At 41.0% G+C, this 18,755-nt stretch overlaps 1 protein-coding gene across 1 annotated transcript in view; it reads left to right on the top strand.

Annotated features, from left to right (window-relative positions):
* The window catches only part of LOC103747801 (acidic mammalian chitinase-like), a 23,086-nt gene extending 9,054 nt beyond the window's left edge, over positions 1-14,032 (top strand). The window contains exons 4-11 of the mRNA XM_008850339.2: positions 6,534-6,593; positions 7,263-7,428; positions 10,798-10,922; positions 11,093-11,216; positions 11,468-11,653; positions 12,840-12,959; positions 13,042-13,183; positions 13,820-14,032. Coding sequence (XP_008848561.2) covers positions 6,534-6,593; positions 7,263-7,428; positions 10,798-10,922; positions 11,093-11,216; positions 11,468-11,653; positions 12,840-12,959; positions 13,042-13,183; positions 13,820-13,887 — 991 coding nt within the window. The 3' untranslated portion in view covers positions 13,888-14,032. The remainder of the gene's footprint in view (positions 1-6,533; positions 6,594-7,262; positions 7,429-10,797; positions 10,923-11,092; positions 11,217-11,467; positions 11,654-12,839; positions 12,960-13,041; positions 13,184-13,819) is intronic.
* The last annotated feature ends 4,723 nt before the right edge of the window (positions 14,033-18,755 follow it).

Below are 18,755 nucleotides of genomic sequence, written 5' to 3'. Positions count from 1 at the left end.
TCTGAAGGGCTGGTTTTGTGGACATGAATTCCTTCAGCCTAATTATGCTATGGAAAATTTTTCTTTCCCCTTCGACTATAATAGACATTTTGGCTGAGTACCGTAATCTGGGTTGGCATCTGCAGTCATTAGAACTGGGAATACTTTGGTCCAGGCTCTTCTGGCTTTCATAGTTTGCACTGAAAAGTCAGCTGTAATCCTAATGGGTTTTCCTTTATATGTGACTTGTTTCTCTTTTGCAACTTTTGTCTGTTTGTTCTGTACACTTAGTGTTTTCACTATGATGTGCCATGGAGAATTTCTTTGCTGGTCCTGTCTGTTTGGTGTTCTATATGCTTCTTGAATTTGTATAGGCATGTCTTTCTTTAATTTTGGGACATTTCCTTCTACAATTCTGTTGAAGATCTGGTCCATGCTATTATCTTGGGACTCTTCTCCTTCCTGTATGCCTATGATTCTTAAGTTTGGTCTTTTTATGGTGTCACACAATTCCTGCATATTCCATTCTTATGATTTCTTAAATTTTTCATAATCTTTGCTTGAGTGGTCCAGTTCATCTCCACTTTATCTTCCAGTCTTGGTGTCCTGTTTTCCATTTCATTCATCCTATTGGTGAGGCTTTCTCCTGTTGTTTCAAATTGGCTTACTGAGTGTTTCACTTCCTTCTTCATTTCAGCCTGCATATTCGTCAATATTTCTAGCTCTTCTGAATTCATTCAGAAGTTTATCCTTAACTTCCTTCAGTTCTTTGATTTCTTTGTTTGTGTGTTCTTTAAATTTTTGAATTCTTTTATCAGGTTTATAATTGTTCTTTTGAGTTCCATGTCCTGCATTACCTCTTGGGGGTTCTCACTGTACTCCTCTAGAGTACTATTGGTATTTGGTGGGGATATGTTATTTTGGTTTTTCATGTTATTATTTTTTTCTCTGTGACTTTGACATGTGAATTTCTTTTGTAGTTTCTGCTTCTTGTGTGAGACTCAAGCCTTCAAGTTTAGGTCTGCTTCTTTTTGTAACCTTTATGTGCCTTTGTGGTTTTCTTTTTTGGCATGAATATCTGGTTCATCTAAGCTTCTGGTTCTCTCTTTTGATTTTATATTGGAGTGGCCAGATTTCTTTTGTCTTCAGGAGTTCCCACAGAGGCCCAAGTCAAATGAGGATCAGATGCTCTCAGGCTTTCTCCTAAGGTCTTGCTCCCTCCAGGAAAGATGTTGCCCTTGGGAACTTGGGGGGTGGGCTGGCCTAGGACAGGGCCAAGGAAAGATGCTGGTCTTGGGCAGCTGGTGGCCATGCCACCCAGAGGTGCAAAGGGAGATGGGGGAGGGAAGAGGTCTCAAGGGCTCCTGGGGACTGCAGAGAGGAACTGGGTTGGTCTGGATGCAAAGGATCAGGAAGCCAAGATGTCAGTCCCAGTGTCCAGGAAAGAGGCTGGCAGTTTGTGCAGCCCAGGGAAGCAGAGGGAGGTAAGGGTGTGACCAGGCCCAAAGGGCTCCTGGGAACCTTGAGAAGGAACTGGGTCTGTCTGAATGCAAAGGATCAGGAAGCAGTGGTGGCCCTGAGCCAAAAGGTCAGCCCCAGTGTCCAGGAAAGAGGCTGGTGGGCTGTGTAGCCCAGGGAAGCAGAGGGAGGTGATGGCAGGGCCAGGCCCAGAGTGCTGGTGGGGACCTCAAGAAAGAACTAGGTTGCTCTGGTTGCAAAGGATCAGGAAGCAGTGTGGTTCTCCCGGTGTCTGGGATGCCAAGACAAGGAATGGGACAGGACCCAGGCCAGGAGGAGAGATGGGCATGGGTAGATGGGATGAGGCTGGGGGAGTCAAGGCAGGAAGGCACAATGGACTTACCCAGGAGAGATGCTGCAGGCGGGTTGTGCAGGCCCAGGGAAGCAGGGGGATGTGAGGGCAGGACCAGCCCCAGAGGGCTCCCGGGGACTTGGAAAATGAACTGGGTTCCTCTGGATGCAAGAGATCAGGAAGCAGTGGTGGTTCGGGGCTGAGAGGTCAGCCCTGGTATCCAGAAAAGAGGCTGGTGGACCCTGCAGCCCAGGGAAGCAGAGGGAGGTGAGTGCAGGACCAGGCCCAGGGGGCTTCTGGGGACCTCAAGAAGGAACTGGGTCTGTCTAGATGCAAGGGATCAGGAAGCAGTGGTGTCCCCGGGCCAAGAGGTCAGCCCGGAAAGAGGCTGGTGGGACTTGCAGCCCAGGGAAGCTGAGCACATTTATGTATTTTTTTTGTGTGTGAATGTAATGTGTGTGCATAGGTACATGCTTGCTGCAAGGCACATGTGGAAGTCAGAGGACAACTTGCAGGAACCAGCTCTCTCCTTCCACCATGTGTGTGGGTGCTGGCATTGAACTGAGGTGATCACACTTGGTGGCAAGTGCCTTTACCCACTGAACCATCTTGCCAGTGCTTGAACAATTATCATTTTTAATAATAAAATCTACTGTAAATATTTTCCAAAATGCTGTACATTGCTATAATCTATAGGCACCATGTTTCTCAGTGGTGATCCTTGAAGCCATTCTTCCTATGTCAATGAAATTTTATATTTTGCAAGCATCTTTCTAATCTTTTTCCTCTGCCCAGTGCCTCATAACCACCAGTCTGTGCTCTATATCTGAGTTCAAAACTCAAGATTCCACATACAAGACAGTTCATGTGCTATCTTCCTGTTTCTCTTACCATAATGTCCTCCAAGTTCATACATGTTGTAAGTGACATATTTCATTCCTCATATGGCTAAATAGTATTTCCATTTGTATATATGTCATGTCTTTTAAAGAATATTTTATTGAATATTTGTGCATTTCATACAACATATCCCAATCATATTCAGGCCCTCTCCCCTATCTATACACTTCCAAACCCCCTGCCAGATTTCATGCATTCTGTCATATGTATTATGGCCTATCAAGTCAGGTTTGTGTACCCAGATGTCCCTTGGTGTGAGTTCATCCTCTGGAGCTTGTACAACTATCTAGTGTCATTCCCTGAAACAAGATCAACTCTCCCTCACCCAATAGTGATCAGCTGCGAAGAGTTCCTCAGCTATGGTTATGGCCTCTTGTCCATTTCCCCAGTTCTGTGCTGGGTTTTTGTCTGATTGAGTTTTCTTGGGTCTTGTAGCATATCTTTTTAAAAAACTTTATTTATTGATTTATTTATTGATTGATTGATTGATTGATTGATTTTATGTATATGTGTGTATTGCCTACATGTAGGTAAGTGCACCCATGTCATGCAATGCCCATAAAGGACAGAAGAGGCTGTCAGATCCCTTGGGACTGGAGTTACAGACAGTTGTTAGCTGCCATGTGGGTGCTGGGATTTGAACCCAGGTCTTCTGTAAGAACAACCAGTGTTCTTAACTGCTGAGCCATCTCTCCAGCCCATAGCATATCTTTCTAATCCATTCATTCACCCAAGGACACTAAAAGTGATTCCATATCTTGGGTATTGTGAACAATACAATATAAGTACTGTCACTTCAACACACTAATTTATATCCTTTAGATATAAACCAACTAGTGGAATTCCTGGGTCAAGTTGTCATTCCATTTGTAACTCTTCCCTTCTTACAATCTTTTTGCCTCTCTTCCATAACATTCCCTAAGCTTTAGATGTAATAATTGCATTGCGGATGTATCAATTGTAACTGAGCATCCCACAGTCACTTATTCTCTGCATTTTGACCAGTTGTAGAGCTCTGTAATAATCCCCATCTATTTCAAAAAGAAGTTTTGTTAATGAGTGCTGAGGGCTACCCTTATCTATGGATATAAGGATATACATATGTGGATATACATATTTAGAATACAGCTTGAAATTTTATTAGTTTAGGAAAATAACAGTGGTAAGTTCTCCTCTAGGGTCTACAGCTCCTCCAGCTACTGGTAGTTAGCTAGGATTACAGTACCAGGCATGAATTCCCTCCTATTAATCAGGCCTTAAGTCCAATTAGACAGTTATTGGTTACCCCCAAGTAAGAAGTGCCTCACTGCACCATTAGAGATAATTCGATGGGCTGGTCATTGTTGGAATTTATGGCTTTACAGCTGGGTAGGACTAAGGATTGCTTTTCTCCCCTGGTAGCCTGCACATGAAAGCTAGTCCTTAGGGAGGAGGCCTCCACGTCAGTTCCAGTTTGATTCCTCCAAGTTCTATGTCGGAAGTAGGTGGTATCTTCAGCAATAGGGCCTTACCTCAAAGTTCTGGGAGACCATCAAGGGCAATACTGGTAACCTATATAGTTTTGGGAGTTTCTTGGACTACTGTTACCAATAACTCAAGGAGAAGTTTCCCAAGCCTAGCATTGGGGTTTTCTTAGATAGCCTATGGAGAGAGAGAGAGAGAGAGAGAGAGAATAAGAACAAGTGAGCAAGAGCACATTTATTTATTTTTACATATTTTTATTGATTCTAGAATACCATATAATGTATTTTTATCATTCAAACCCCTCCCTCCTCTCCACCTCCATCTTGCTACCCATCCTCGATTTATATCCTCTATTAGAACATTTTGTTGGTTTTTTGTTGTTGTTTGGTTTTTTTTGACAGGGCCTACCTAGTCCCAGTCCACCTGGAAGTCATGATGCAGACCAGGGTAGCCTCGATCTTACAGAAATCTACCTGCATCTACTTCCTGAGGGCTGGGATTAAAGGCAGACACAGCCATGTCTTGTGTTATTAGTGCATTTTTAAGGCCTATTGAGTTTAATCTGTTTCTCAAGTGCTCTTGGGTGTGGGTCTAGCCATTGGAGTCTGATCAAACCTACCAGCCATCATACCAGTAAGGAAAACTGACTCTCCACTCCCAGCATCTATCAATCACTAGTAGATCCTCAGCTATGATTGGGGGGGGTGCTAGTCCCCTCCAATTACCCTGTGGTATCCAGATAACACAATTTCTTTGAATTCTACCACCTCTGACTATCACAACCTTTCCACCCCCTCTTCCACAATGATCCCTGAGTCTTAGGAGGAGAAGGTGCGCTATAGATGCCCCATTTAGGGATGAGCACTCTGCAGACTTTTACTCTCTGCACATTGACCATTTGTGGGTCTCTGTGTTAAGCTCCATCTTCTACAAGAAGAACCTTCTCTAGTGATAATTAAGAGATATACTCATCTATGGGTATAACATTAAATAATTATGAGTCACTTTAATATCATCTCTATTTAACAAAATGATAGTAGTAAGGTTTCACCTATAGTCTGTGACCTGTCTAGTCACATGTTATTGGACCTGATAGGTGTCAGCTATGGAATTCATAATGTAAAGAGGGCCTTAAATCCAATTAGAAGGCCAAGTACTGGTAGGTAACCAAATGCAATGGCAATAGCCAGTATTATTTGAGGGTTTATAAGAGCTCTCTGGTCAACAACTCCAAAAGAGGAAGTCCATTCCTGGCAATTGGTTTTTCATTTGTTAGCCTGTGGTGCCTATTAGAGCCATTAAACCCCTGTTATAGGGTGGCTACATTTCTGAAAGAGTCTTATGGAAACTCTCTATTGAAATTTCTTTCAATACACACACACACACACACACATAATCTTTTAAAGTAAGTTCATAAGATAAAACGTTTCCCTGTGACTTTTTGTGTTACCCTCCCTCACCCCTCCTAGTTAAAGTCCTAGCTCTTATTTTCCACATTTCCCACTTGATAATGCCTGCTTTTATAAATTACTCAAAACTGCAGCAATCTCAGGAAGCAAGAGGTTGAGTATACCATGAGCGAAACACTGTGCAAATCATGAATCAGAAGGGTTTGATTTAATAGAATTCTCTTTTGTCAAAAATTAAAACAATCCTAGATATGTTGAAATTTGCAGATTGTTTTCAATTTATTCACATTCAGGACAAGGAAGACATCAGGCCACTGCTGCCATCACTGTGGCACTGCAAGAGATGCAGCTAGAAGACTTAAATGCAGCTAGAAGACTATATTCTCAAGGCAATAAACCCCTTTAGGCTTCTTACATCAAAGAATATTACCTGATAATATGCTAATCTCTACACCAGCACAACAGAATTAGAATGTCCGGGGAAGAGGCAACAAGTCTAGAATTTTAATGTTGTCTTCCCACAGACCTTGCACTTTGTTCTTATAGAAATTGATAGTTTTAGAACACAGTTCCCAAGAATGTGTGTATCTACAACCCAATGAATTTGTATTAATTGTCACAGAGACTAAGAAAGTAGCAGTGCCCAAACAAGACTTACCATTTTATCTAATGGAAGAGAACATGAGCTAACAGTACTTTGAAGATATCGGCCCTGAAATACTGCCAAGTACATTATTTTTTATTTTTAAAATGTACTGAAACTTAAATTTGCCTATGTGACATTTATGATAATAGAAATACAAAGAATTTTTTGCAACAAAAGATTCAACAGTAGAGGAAAACAACTTTAAAATATATGGTATCAAACAAAGACAAGAGTCAGTCAAACAGCACTACAAACAGCAGCACTTATTTAAAGAGGAGGAGCTATGAATTTTTGAATGTTTTCTTTTTTATATTTCACTTTAAAGGAACAGTCAGCTGAAAACGCTCATGGCCATTGGATGCTGGAACTCTGGAACTGCTGCTCCGTGAGTCCTTTACAGGGAGCTTCTCATTGATTTGCTATTGAAAGGAAGGTAGGGCGGCATGATCTCTGTCTCTTTAGTCTTCACAATATCAGACAGGGTATGAAGCTATTCACTAAGTGACTATGTTAACTCAGTAAATTTCTGCACCAGAACATCTGTACAAAGTAGAAGACCTAGCAAAGACTAGTATAACTTTCATATGTTTAAATTTGAGTGGATAGTCTGGTGTTCCATCTTCTAAGCTTTAGTTTCCTGCCTCCAAAGAGCATCAACATATCACAAGAGCACAGACCAGATGAACATTTGATACATCTTTGATCTGGTTATTTCCTACAGAAGGGAAAATAAAGGAACACACACAAATAAAAAGGCTTCTTTGAAAACACATGAGCTTTGGGACTATTTGAAGATGGAATACAATGCACCAAGTAAGCTAACTTGGGAGAAAGTTAGAATTGGGAATAATAAAATAAATGGAATACTGAGATACGATTGCTGATAAGAGGAGCAATTGCACAGTGAGGCTAAGAGAAATCACAAGAGGAACCTTAATCTGGGGGTGGGTCCTGGTGAAGGGATCAGAGGCAGAAACTGATCAGCAATACTTTTTTTCTGCCAGTGTGTGCAGATCCTCTGAGCTGTATCCTGACTTCTCTGTGTCTCCCTTAGTTTTATTACTATGCTCTCCACTACTAAGAACCGCCAGACTTTTATTGTCTCTGTCATCCAATTCCTGCGCCAGTATGGATTTGATGGGCTGAACTTGGCTTGGCAGTACCCTGGCTGTCATGGAAGCACTCCTAAAGACAAGCATCGCTTCACTGTCTTGGTGCAGGTGAGGAAGGAAGAGTTTCTATCTCTTGACAATTCAAAGTCTGTTCTTTCCAAGGAGAATGGTTATGGAGTAAAACTAGATATGAATTTAGAGTTACAGAATCTTAGCACTTCAATGACTTTCATTCAATAAGGTATATGCCAAACATTTTTCACCATATGCTTTTTTAAGAACCATAATTCATTTCACCTTCATGTTTATTTACTGAGTTAACAGGGTACTGTATTAGTTACTTTTCTGTTGCTATGATAAAACTCTGTGACCAAGGGAACTTATAAAGGGAAGAGTTTATTTGAGCTTATGATTCCCTCATTAGAGTCCATAATGATGGGTAAGTCATGGCGGCAGAGGTGGCCACAGCAGAAAGTAGGCACGCGGAGGGAGGGAGGGAGGGGGAGGGAGAGAGAGAGAGAGAGAGAGAGAGAGAGAGAGAGAGAGAGAGACTGAAAATCTGGCAAGGCTTAAGAACTCTCAAAGCCCACCCCCCTTGACGTGTTTCCTTCAGCAAATCCACACCTCCTAAAACCTTCCCAAACAGTGCCACCAATTGAGGACATGATGTTCAAATTGGAACCTAAGGGGGACACTTATTCAAATTACTACAGGTACTGTAAGCATTATAGTTTTCATTTTACAGATTAGTAACTAAGGTACAAAAGGGGTATGTGTGACTTACACAGGATCACACAACTAGCAAAGTTCATAGCAAACCATGATTCCAGGCTACAGTGTCCATTTCTTGTAACAGAATACTGATATTGTTGCCCAGTGATACATGTTTTGTGTCAGACATTGGATATAGGCTAAAAATAAGAATAAAGCAGAGTCTGGCTTTAAAAAACACACAATCTGAGACTGAAGAGCTAAGCATAATCAACAATTACAGAATATTTTAATAAAATGCCACGGTAAAGGTGTAAAACATGCAGGGTTACCAAAATACCCAGAGCAAGATCAGAGTTTCCTATGTAAAAGATGATTTATCTCACAACCTGGTATTATTCAATTAAGGAAAGTTAGGAATGGCACAAGTGTAGATGAACAGGTCAACATGAATGAGTGAGACTCAAGCCTGTGAGAGTGATGCAGCAAAAATAGAATCATGTGGGGACTTGGATGCTGAGTTAACCAATTTGAAATTGAGTCTCAAGATGATGGGGAAATTTTAAGGTGTTTATGTAGTATACATATAATGAAATGTCTTTGAAAGATTGATCTGACATCTTCTATGAAGATGAATTAGGGATGAAGAGGCAGGGATACTATAAAAAGCATTTTGGTGGCTCACGCCTTTAATCCCAGCACTCGGGAGGCAGAAGCAGGTGGATCTCTGTGAGTTCAAGGCCAGCCTGGTCTACATAGTGAGTTCCAGGACAGCTGGGGCTACAGGGAGACCCTGTCTCAAAAAGACCAAAAAAAAAGCATTTGAATTAAATCAAGCGAAAGGTGATCAGGGCCCCAACAATTATTCTAATATTGAAGGAAGAACATGACGCACAGGTATTTAAGAGAATAAAATAAATAAGGATGTGAGTAAATTTGAAATATGAAATATAGAGGAATCCCAGCTTTCTGACTTTGAGGACTAATTTGGTTGTGGTTAAGTAAAATAAGCAGAGAATGAAGAGTAAATCAGGAATAAGAGGGACTGACGGATGTACCTCTGAACATGGTGAGTATGGTGTATCCGGAACAGTCAGCAGGCATTTGTTGAGTGCCAATCTGGATTTAATGATGAATAACTTGCCTAGATACACTGTACTAAAGTGATTAGCAAGGATGATCACCAAGAAAAAATTTAATGGAATGATAAAAGTCAAGGACTGTGTGTTTCTTAGAGTTACTCTCTTCTGAGACAGATTATTTTTACATCATTCCATATACCAGATCATCAGTCAGCTTACAAATTGGCTGTGTTAAAGCCATGTTCTAGTTTACCATCAATTGCTGCGACAAAACACTCTGACCAACACCAACTTGGGAAGTAAAAGGTTTATTTGGCTTATATCTCCCAGGTTACAGTTCATCACTGAGGGAGCCCAAGGTAGGAAGGAGCTCAGGGCAGGAACCAGGAGGCAGGAGCTGGAACACAGGCCTTGGAGAAATGCTGCTTACTGGCTAGCTCCACTGGCCCATGCTCAGCCTGCTTTCTTATATAATACAAAACACCCTGTCCAGGGGTGGCACTGCCCACAGCAGGCTGGGCTCTCCCACATCACTCAAAAATTAAGACAATACCCCATAGACAAGGCCACAGGCCAGTCAGTCCAATAGAGGCAATTCCCCAGTTGAGTCTCCCTCTACCCAAGTGTGTCAATTTGACAACCAAAGCTATCCAGCACAAGCCACTATATGAAAAGCCAGTTTATGCTTTTTATGTATATTTTTTGAATTTTAAGAAAATAGATCTTAATCAAATTTAGACCCCCTCTCCCATCAGTACCCCCTTATAGCCCCTCCCACCAGATTTCATGCGTTCTGTCGTATATGCTAAGATCCATCCAGTCAAGCATTTGTACCCAGATGTCCCTGGGTGTAGGTTCATCCACTGGAGTCTAGTCAGCCTATCTGTAGTCAGTCCCTTAAAGAAAATCAACTTTCCTGTTTTGTTGAACATTTCTAGTTATAGGAAACAGCACCTTCACTCTTAGCTGAAACATGATATACCAGAAAATAAAATTTATACCTTCCAGACATTGGTTCTATTTCTCCCCATTGAAGCAGCAGAGAATAAAATCATACATATTGCAATATATGTGCTTGATATTTGAAGACGGCTATACACCTTGCTTACAATGCTTCTTCCAGTTAAATGTCCTAGTCATTCCAACTGCCATCTACATGACAATTTTCAGAGGCATTCTGCTGTTACTCAAAAATAATGTTGTTATAAGAGCAAAACCTAAAATTCCAAGTAATATTAGAATCACACAAAATATCAAGGTATTGACATGTGGCACTGAATGGGACCTGTCATCAAGCTGTTTTTCCTTCCCTATTATATGATTCAGTATTTGACTGGACAGGATATCAGTCCTATGAAATAGGTCATCTACTGAACAAATGGAGACAACTTTCAGGGTATTGCACCAAGTAGAGTTTTAGAGCATAGTGATGCAGGGGAAGCTCTGATTGGTCATCTGAGACCTATATCTTGGTTTTGACTAGGAACTAACTTTTTGTAAGACTTTGCAAAAAATCTTTATTCCCTGTATTAGGTACCTACAAAGTTTATTAACATCATCTATCCCATTGACTTTATTGACATCCTAAAATAAGATGAAACAGGTGAAAGTATTTGAAATATATTTTGTTTAAAGAGTTAAAATCAACTCCAGATATATCATCCTATAACTTATTATTCCATAGGAATTGCGTGGAGCTTTTGAGAAGGAGGCCATCAAGAATAAAAAGCCCAGGCTGATGGTTACTGCCACAGTAATTGGCATCATCTCCACCATCCAGTCTGGCTATGAGATCCCCCAGCTGTCACAGTGAGTGACAGACCTTGTTCTAGAATTCCTGTAAGAATGTAGGCTGAGTACACTGACACTTGGGATGACTTACTGCCCTAGGTCCTTGTTTGGAGGCTTTGGAAAGGGTGTCTTTTGCCTGCATAGGTGTGAGAGGTGGTGATAATAACTGATTCTTTTCCCTCACACAGGTTCTTAGACTACATCCAGGTTATGACCTATGACCTCCATGGCTCTTGGGATGGCTACACTGGAGAAAACAGTCCCCTCTACAAATCCCCATCTGACACTGGCACCAAAGCCTACCACAACATAGTAAGATACTACATAGACATGTGATGACAGAAATCATGAAGAGTCAGGCACAAAATCACCAATACAGGTTCCACAAATGTCATTCTCTCATCACTGGTCATATCTCATAGCTATTAATTCATCAAAATGTGATTTTTAAATTAGGTAATCCTTCTTTAGTTAACATGGAAAAAAATGACCTGTTAGAACAAAGAGCTAGTAACTAAGCACAGGTCATCAGACTTGGGGCTTATGGCTAACCCTCACTGCAGGATTACATCATGGAGAGCTGGAAGAAAAAGGGGGCTGTGGCAGAGAAGCTCATTGTTGGATTCCCTGCATTTGGACACACTTTCATCCTGAGTGACTCCTCCAAAACTGGAATTGGTGCCCCTGCCAACCGTGGTGGCCATCCCGGGCCCTACACAAAGAAGACTGGACTCTGGGCTTACTATGAGGTTAGTATGTTAGCTGTACAGTGCCCAATGAATTTCATGCACAGAGATATGCAGTACCCTGAAGTGTAAAGCATGCTGAATGTTCATTCTGGTTTCTACCTACTTGCTGTAAGCAGAAAGTCATTCCAAGTGTTTATTATTTCTACAAGTAATTAAATATGAGGAACATATAATATTCTTTCAATTAATAGACCACATTCTTTTTTTTTGGTCTTTTTGAGACAGGATCTCCCTGTAGCCCCAGCTGGCCCAGAACTCACTATGTAGACCAGGCTGGCATTGAACTCACAGAGATCCACCTGCCTCTGCCCACTGGGATTAAAGGTGTGTGCTACCATGCCTGGCCCAAGACCACATTTTTAAGATCATTTATATTATCCTTAAAATAAATATATAGATGACTTAGGATGTTACTGTGGATTCCAGATTCTAGCAATGAAGATATGGACAGTATATGGACATTTAAAAAATAACTTAAGGTAAGGCTATATCTCCATTGTCCACCTTTTACCTAGGCTATGCATAGCCCTGAGTATAAGCTCTAGTACCAAAGAAATAAAAATGGGTTAATACTGTACAGTGATATATCATAAATAAATGTGACAGGTATGATGCCTCACAGCCATTATCTTAGCAGTGAAGTGGCAGAGACAAGATCACAATTTCAAAGTGAGTTTAGGCTAGAGATTGAAATCCTCTCTCAAACAAAAAGGGACTGGGGATGTAGTTCAGTATAAAGCATTTATATGCCATGGTCAAGGCCTTAAGTATAATCTCCAGTACATAAAAAGAAACATACCTTGGGCTAGAGAGATGGCTCAGCAGTTAAGAACACTGACTGTTCTTGCAGAAGACCTGGGTTCAAATCCCAGCACCTACATGGCAGCTAACAACTGTCCGTAGCTCCAGTTCCAGGGATCCAACAGCCTCTTCTGTCCTCCGCAGGCATTGCATGACACAGATGCACTTACCTACATGCAGGCAATACACACATACACAGAAAATAAAAGTAATAAATAAAATATATAAAAAGACACATACCTCAATATTCTTAACTACAAATATAATCCATTAGAAAATTGAGGAAAGCCCACAGGAGACATGAAAGGAAGGAAATCAAATAGATACATATTTTTTCTTACATAGGATTAATATTTAAAGGACTTTAAATACTTGACTTTTCAAGATTTGCACCTTCCTGAAAAATGGAGCCACTTGGGCCTGGAATGCCCCTCAAAGAGTGCCTTATGCCTATAAGGGCCAGGAGTGGGTTGGCTATGACAATGTCAAGAGCTTCTTTCTCAAGGTAAGGTCAGTCCTTTGGATGCCCTGAGGCCCCAAAATTAAGTTCCAAAAATCAAGTACTCTTTCCCTCTATCCTGAAACAGGCCCAGTGGCTTAAACAGAACAACTACGGAGGTGCCATGATCTGGGCCATTGACATGGATGACTTCACTGGCTCTTTCTGCAAGCAAGGAAATTTCCCTCTGACCTCTACCTTGAAGAAAGCCCTCAGTGTGCATAATGCAAGTAAGTGACAGCAAGGGCATGCTCATCGCGTACAATCAAGTAGACTTGACATACTCACTGTTGCCAAGAGAGAGTCTTCCCATTTCTTCCAACTGCTAGTTGACATAGCAGGCATTTTGTACTATACAGGAAATCAGGCCAACTTGGGTTTTCCTTTTTTCTAGATCTGTTAAGTGGTCAAAGTGTGGAATAGTCTGCATTAATTATACTGACCTTCATTATAAATATCTACTTCTCTATGAGGCTTCTCAAATTTTGCCCCCCCAAAAGAGTTAATAAAGAAACCCTAACCACACCTCTCATAATCTAACCTATCACAAATGACCCAAACTGATTCTATACTTTTTTCTTAGAGTGAATTTATTCATTAATTGCATTTAGATCTTCAAAAAACAGTTTTGTGTACACTGGGTGATAAGTATTTCTTGAATGACTTGGATGCTAAAATAGACTTTTTAACTTGAAAGCCAGGCTGGCTTAATATGATAACTGTTTAGAATTCCTGAGGATAGCACTTTCACTGATCTCATCTGAGGTACTCTAGAGCTAACTGTACCCCCACCCCAGACTACTGACCCCTCTAAGAGCAGTACACCCACTCCCACAGAGTCATGGCTCTGCTCTTTGTACTTTCAGGTTGCAGAGAAACAGCCCTTCCAGCCAGCAGGAGCAGGAATGGAAGCAGCAGCTCTGGGGCTGTGTAGCCTGTGTTGCTACCTCCTATTGGACAGCAGAAAGGCCTTCCTCCACTGCCTGAATGAAATCACATTCCAGAAGGGCCAGGCTGCACCTGTCTTCACCAGCAGCTGTGATTGCTGAAACAGACAGGAGCATGACTTGCTGCTGGAATTTCCCCCTGGCCTGAACAGTCTCCTTTGCTTCCTTCCTAAGTCCATCTTGTTCCTTCTTGAATTTCTAAAATAAAATCAGCAAATACAACATGAGTATCCTTGGTTATTTTAGGATTTGGGGAAGAACTTTTATTTTTTCTGTTTTAAATACTTATATTATTCCTTGATAAGTACATAGATAAATACAATGTATTTTGATTTTATTCATACCAACTATCTTAGTCTCAGTCCCATTCTCCCTGGAACCTACCAACAAACCTAACCATCTCTTCATGTCTCCAGTTCTGAGACGTCTGCAGCACTTAGAAAGTGGAGACAGGAGCAACAGGAATTCAGGGTCATCCTTGACTACAAGTTGAGTTTGAGACCAGTCTGGCTTACATGAAACCTTTTCTCAAAACACAAAAATCACTTTTTCTGAGAGATGACGTCACCATTCAACTCACATCACCATCCAACTCACAAAGAGCCTGGGCATGTATGAGCTGCATGACACATTCCAGGTAGCATGCAGATTGGGGTCCTGTGAACGGTTCATTTCCCCTGAGAGGAAAGTCATAACTACACCCAGTCTGGCTTACATGAAACCTTTTCTCAAAACACAAAAATCACTTTTTCTGAGAGATGACGTCACCATTCAACTCACATCACCATCCAACTCACAAAGAGCCTGGGCATGTATGAGCTGCATGACACATTCCAGGTAGCATACAGATTGGGGTCCTGTGAACGGTTTATTTCCCCTGAGAGGAAAGTCATAACTACAAGTGCTAAATACCCTTGTGTCATCATCCCTTCCAGGTCTGTTTCCAAGTATAAAATGAGAAAAACAAAGCAGCTACTTCATCGTGTTTGTGTAAGGAGTAATGAGTGAATGAATATAAATTTCTCAGATTAATGCTTGGCAATTATGTGCTAAGTAAGCTCTAGTAACTGTTCTTGCTATCAATGATGAGAGTGTTTGAACACATCAAAATCGTTGTTTATCAGCTTTAAGTCTTTATTTCAGCTACAGGAAATAGCTGCTAAGTTACTTCTTTTCTAGAGGGACAGATATATCTAAGGAGCTCTTTAATCACTAAAATCTCTACTAATTCATATTCCAATTCAATACTCAAAGTTCTCATGTATCTTCTCCCTCCTCTGACATGCAACAAGGAAAGTTCTTTGGAATTCTGTGGTTTCTTAAGAAATCTAGAATCCATGGAGAATTATGTTTAGAATATTCATGTTCTTCTGAGTAACAGAATCTGCCTATGACCTGATAGTACATGCACAGGCCAGGACTGGGGTCTTTTTAAAAAAGAATTTATTGAGCTTTTGTACATTTCCTACAATGGTTCTTAAGCAAATTTAGACCCCTCCATGCCCATTCATGCCCTCACATATCTCCCCCCACCCACCAGATCTCACGCATTCCAACATACATGTTAAGTCTTATCCTGTTAAGCATTTGTACCCAGATGTCCTTCAGTGCTAGTTCATCCACTGGATTCTAGTCAGCCTACCTAGAGATAATAAGTAAGGTCTACTCTCCCTCTTCCATTAGTAATCAGTTTTCAACAGTTCCCAGGCTAGGGCTAGCCCACCACCATTTCCCTCGCTCCACTATGTGCCCTTGTCTGATTTAATTGGCATGGGTCTTATACTTGATGCCACCGTTGCTCATGTTCATATGTGAAAGTTTCCCATGGCCTGAAAGCCTCTGTTTCCCTATGTTCACGGACCAACCCTGGCTCTTACAATCTTGAAACCCTATCTTTGTCATATCTTTAGACAAATGAAATTTCTTACCATATGTTAAATATGGATCCTTATATTTACAGTCAAGCATACCATACACCACTCATCAAAGAAGCTCCTTTTTGCAATAGGTGGAGGCTACTGCAGACTTCCACAACTGGTCACACACAGAGAATATACATCTGAGAGATGCCCAGTCCTAGGTGACAAATCTACAGTGGAACTTCTACACCTAAGGCTCATGGAACATAGTGGAACAGTGGGTAGAGAGAATATTAGTGCATCTCTTAACTCTCACCAGTGAACCTTCCTTATACAACAGAGTGAGATACACACAGAAGTCCACAACTGGCAAGTTTTAGAGAATAAGAGACTGCAGTGTGTGTCCCTCGGTAGGACTTCTATATTAAGCATCATCCATCTATGGTTTGGGCAATATTGCCAAAGAGGGGGCAGAAAGATTGTAAGAGACAGGGTTGGTCTTTGAACATGGGGTCTTGCAGCCTGATGACATTGACCCCTGCCTATGCACTCACCTGATAGTATTTACTCTGAGATTTAGAACAAGGTCCCAAACAAATAATGAAGTGATATGACCCTCTAGAAGGTATTTATTGACCTAATGACAAGTAAGGTTCACAACTTTTTATCTTCAAGAACAGTTAAAGAAAGACCTTCTCCATCAGCATCCTGGAAGACATGTAGGACACAAGGGCCAGCATGGTTTTTGTGGGGTTTTTGCAGGGTGCAGGGATGACACTGATATTAAGGAGAATGACTTATACAACAGGAGGTAATTCTCAGTGGATTTTCAGTTCCATTGTCAAAGCAGATTTAGAAAGGTAAAACTATAGACAGACCAAAACGAAGGCCCCTTGCTACTTGGATGCAACCTACAGTTGGCATTAATGAATGATTCAGCCTCATCAGTTAGACACTTCAGGGAAACAGACGTTTAGGAACACTGAAGTATCACTGATTAGGGCCTTGAAATTCTGTTTCACAATGTAGAAGAAATGACAAATTGAGGATAAACCAGAATGTGAGGTTTGCATGAGCCTTCTCATGGCTCCTCCTTCATGGTAACAGCTAAAAGTTGAAATGCTTTCCATTGTTCTCATACATTGCAGCACTCCATCTATTAGTGTTCCATCAGCCTGTTAGAAACCGTCCTGGCTACTGGTAGCTGAAACTTTGGCACTTTTTTAGGTGGACCCAAAGTTCTTTTCTATTTTTTATTTTTTATTTTATTTTTTTTACTTTCAAACATTTATTCATTCAATAGATATTTGTTAAGTACAGTATAACTAATGGAAGACATTTTCATGTTTGTACACAGATAAGATTTACTTATCCATAGAATAATGAACTAAATGTACATTTTTGCAACTGAAATCTATAACAAAAGTCATAAAATTCTTTTGAAGCTGACCTCTTGGTCCGTGCCTGGCAGAAGCTCAGTGCATGTTTTTCATTTAGGGAGAGGTGTTTAGCTAAGTACTGATGTCATAATGAACATCCTTCCCAGTTGACATCGTAAGAAAAAATTCCAAACAGAATCGACATTTCCACAGTACCTTTTCACATGAAACCATTTTAAGATAAGGCGTTTCCTTCCATCTTAACCACAGAATTTTGTTTTTGACCACTATGGTAGCTCATATCTTACTGAATTTTAACTTAATTCTTTTTTCCTTAAAAGAATATTTTATTGAGTTTTGTGCATTTCATATAATGAATCTTAAGCAGATCTAGACCCTTCCCCCATATGCACCCCTTGTACCCCCCTCATAGGATTTCATGGATTCTGTTATATATGTTAATGCCTATCTGGTTAAGCTTTTATACCAAGATGTCCCTCAGTTCAAGTCCATCCACTGGCACCTAGGCAGTTTATCTAGGGTCACTCTCTTAAAGAAGATAACTCTCCCTCACCCAGGAAGGATCAACTAACAATAGTTTCTCAGCTAAGGTTAAAGCCTGCTGCCTATTTCCCTAGTTCTATGTTGAGTTTCGGTCTGATTGAGTCTCCATAAATATTGTGCTGCAAGTTCATATGAGCAAGTTCCCAGAGGTGTGAGAGTCCTCTGTTTCCTTATGTTCACGCACCAACCCTAACTTTTGCAATCTTTCTGCCCCCTTCTTCGACAATGGCCCCTGAGTCATGGGTGGGTGAGGTTTAAATAGGAGGCCTATCCAGGGAAACGCACTCTGTAGTCAGTCTCTAAAACTTCGCCAGTTGTGGCCTTCTGTATTCGTTACACTGTTACATGAGGAAGACTTGCTGGTGATAGTTGAAAGATGTTCTTCTATGTCCCATGAGCCTTAGGTGTAGAGGTGCCTCTGTAGATGTGTCATTTAGGGCTGGGCATCTCTCAGACACAGTCTGTGTGTGTGACCAGTTGTGGAACTCTGTAATAGCCTCTGCTGCAAAAAGAAGCGTCTTTGATGAGTGGTGTGTGGTACACTTGTCTATAAATATAAGGATCCATATTTAGCATACAGTAAATTTCATTTGTCTAGACATATGGCAGAGATAGATATAGCCTTTGACAAAAATCCAACATGCATTTATGTTAAAAGTCCTAGAGGCAGCTGGACTGGAGGAAATACACCTTAACATAATTAAAGCTATATACAACAATAGGGTCTTACCTTCAAATTCTGGGAGGCAATCAAGGGATGTAGAAATAACTATGTTATTTTTGGAGTCTCTTGGACTATCCTGACCAACAACTCAAAAGGAGGTTTATCCTGTCTGGCACTGTGTTTCTTGTTATAAGCATTCAATATACACATTTACTCATTGTGCTGGATAGCTTTAGTGTCAACTTGACATACCTGGGTTAAGGGAGCCTCAACTGGGGAATTTCCTCTGTTGGACTGGCCTGTGGTCATGTCTGCGGGGCATCTTCTTGATTGTTGAGTGATGTGGGAGGGCCCAGCCCACTGTGGGTGGTGCCACCCCTGGGCAGGTG

Source organism: Nannospalax galili, unplaced genomic scaffold (genome assembly GCF_000622305.1).
Source record: "Nannospalax galili isolate Female #2095 unplaced genomic scaffold, S.galili_v1.0 scaffold5, whole genome shotgun sequence".
NCBI lineage: Eukaryota > Metazoa > Chordata > Mammalia > Rodentia > Spalacidae > Nannospalax > Nannospalax galili.
The sequence above is the reverse complement of the archived record's forward strand: the minus strand, read 5'-3'. Positions and strand labels throughout refer to the sequence as shown.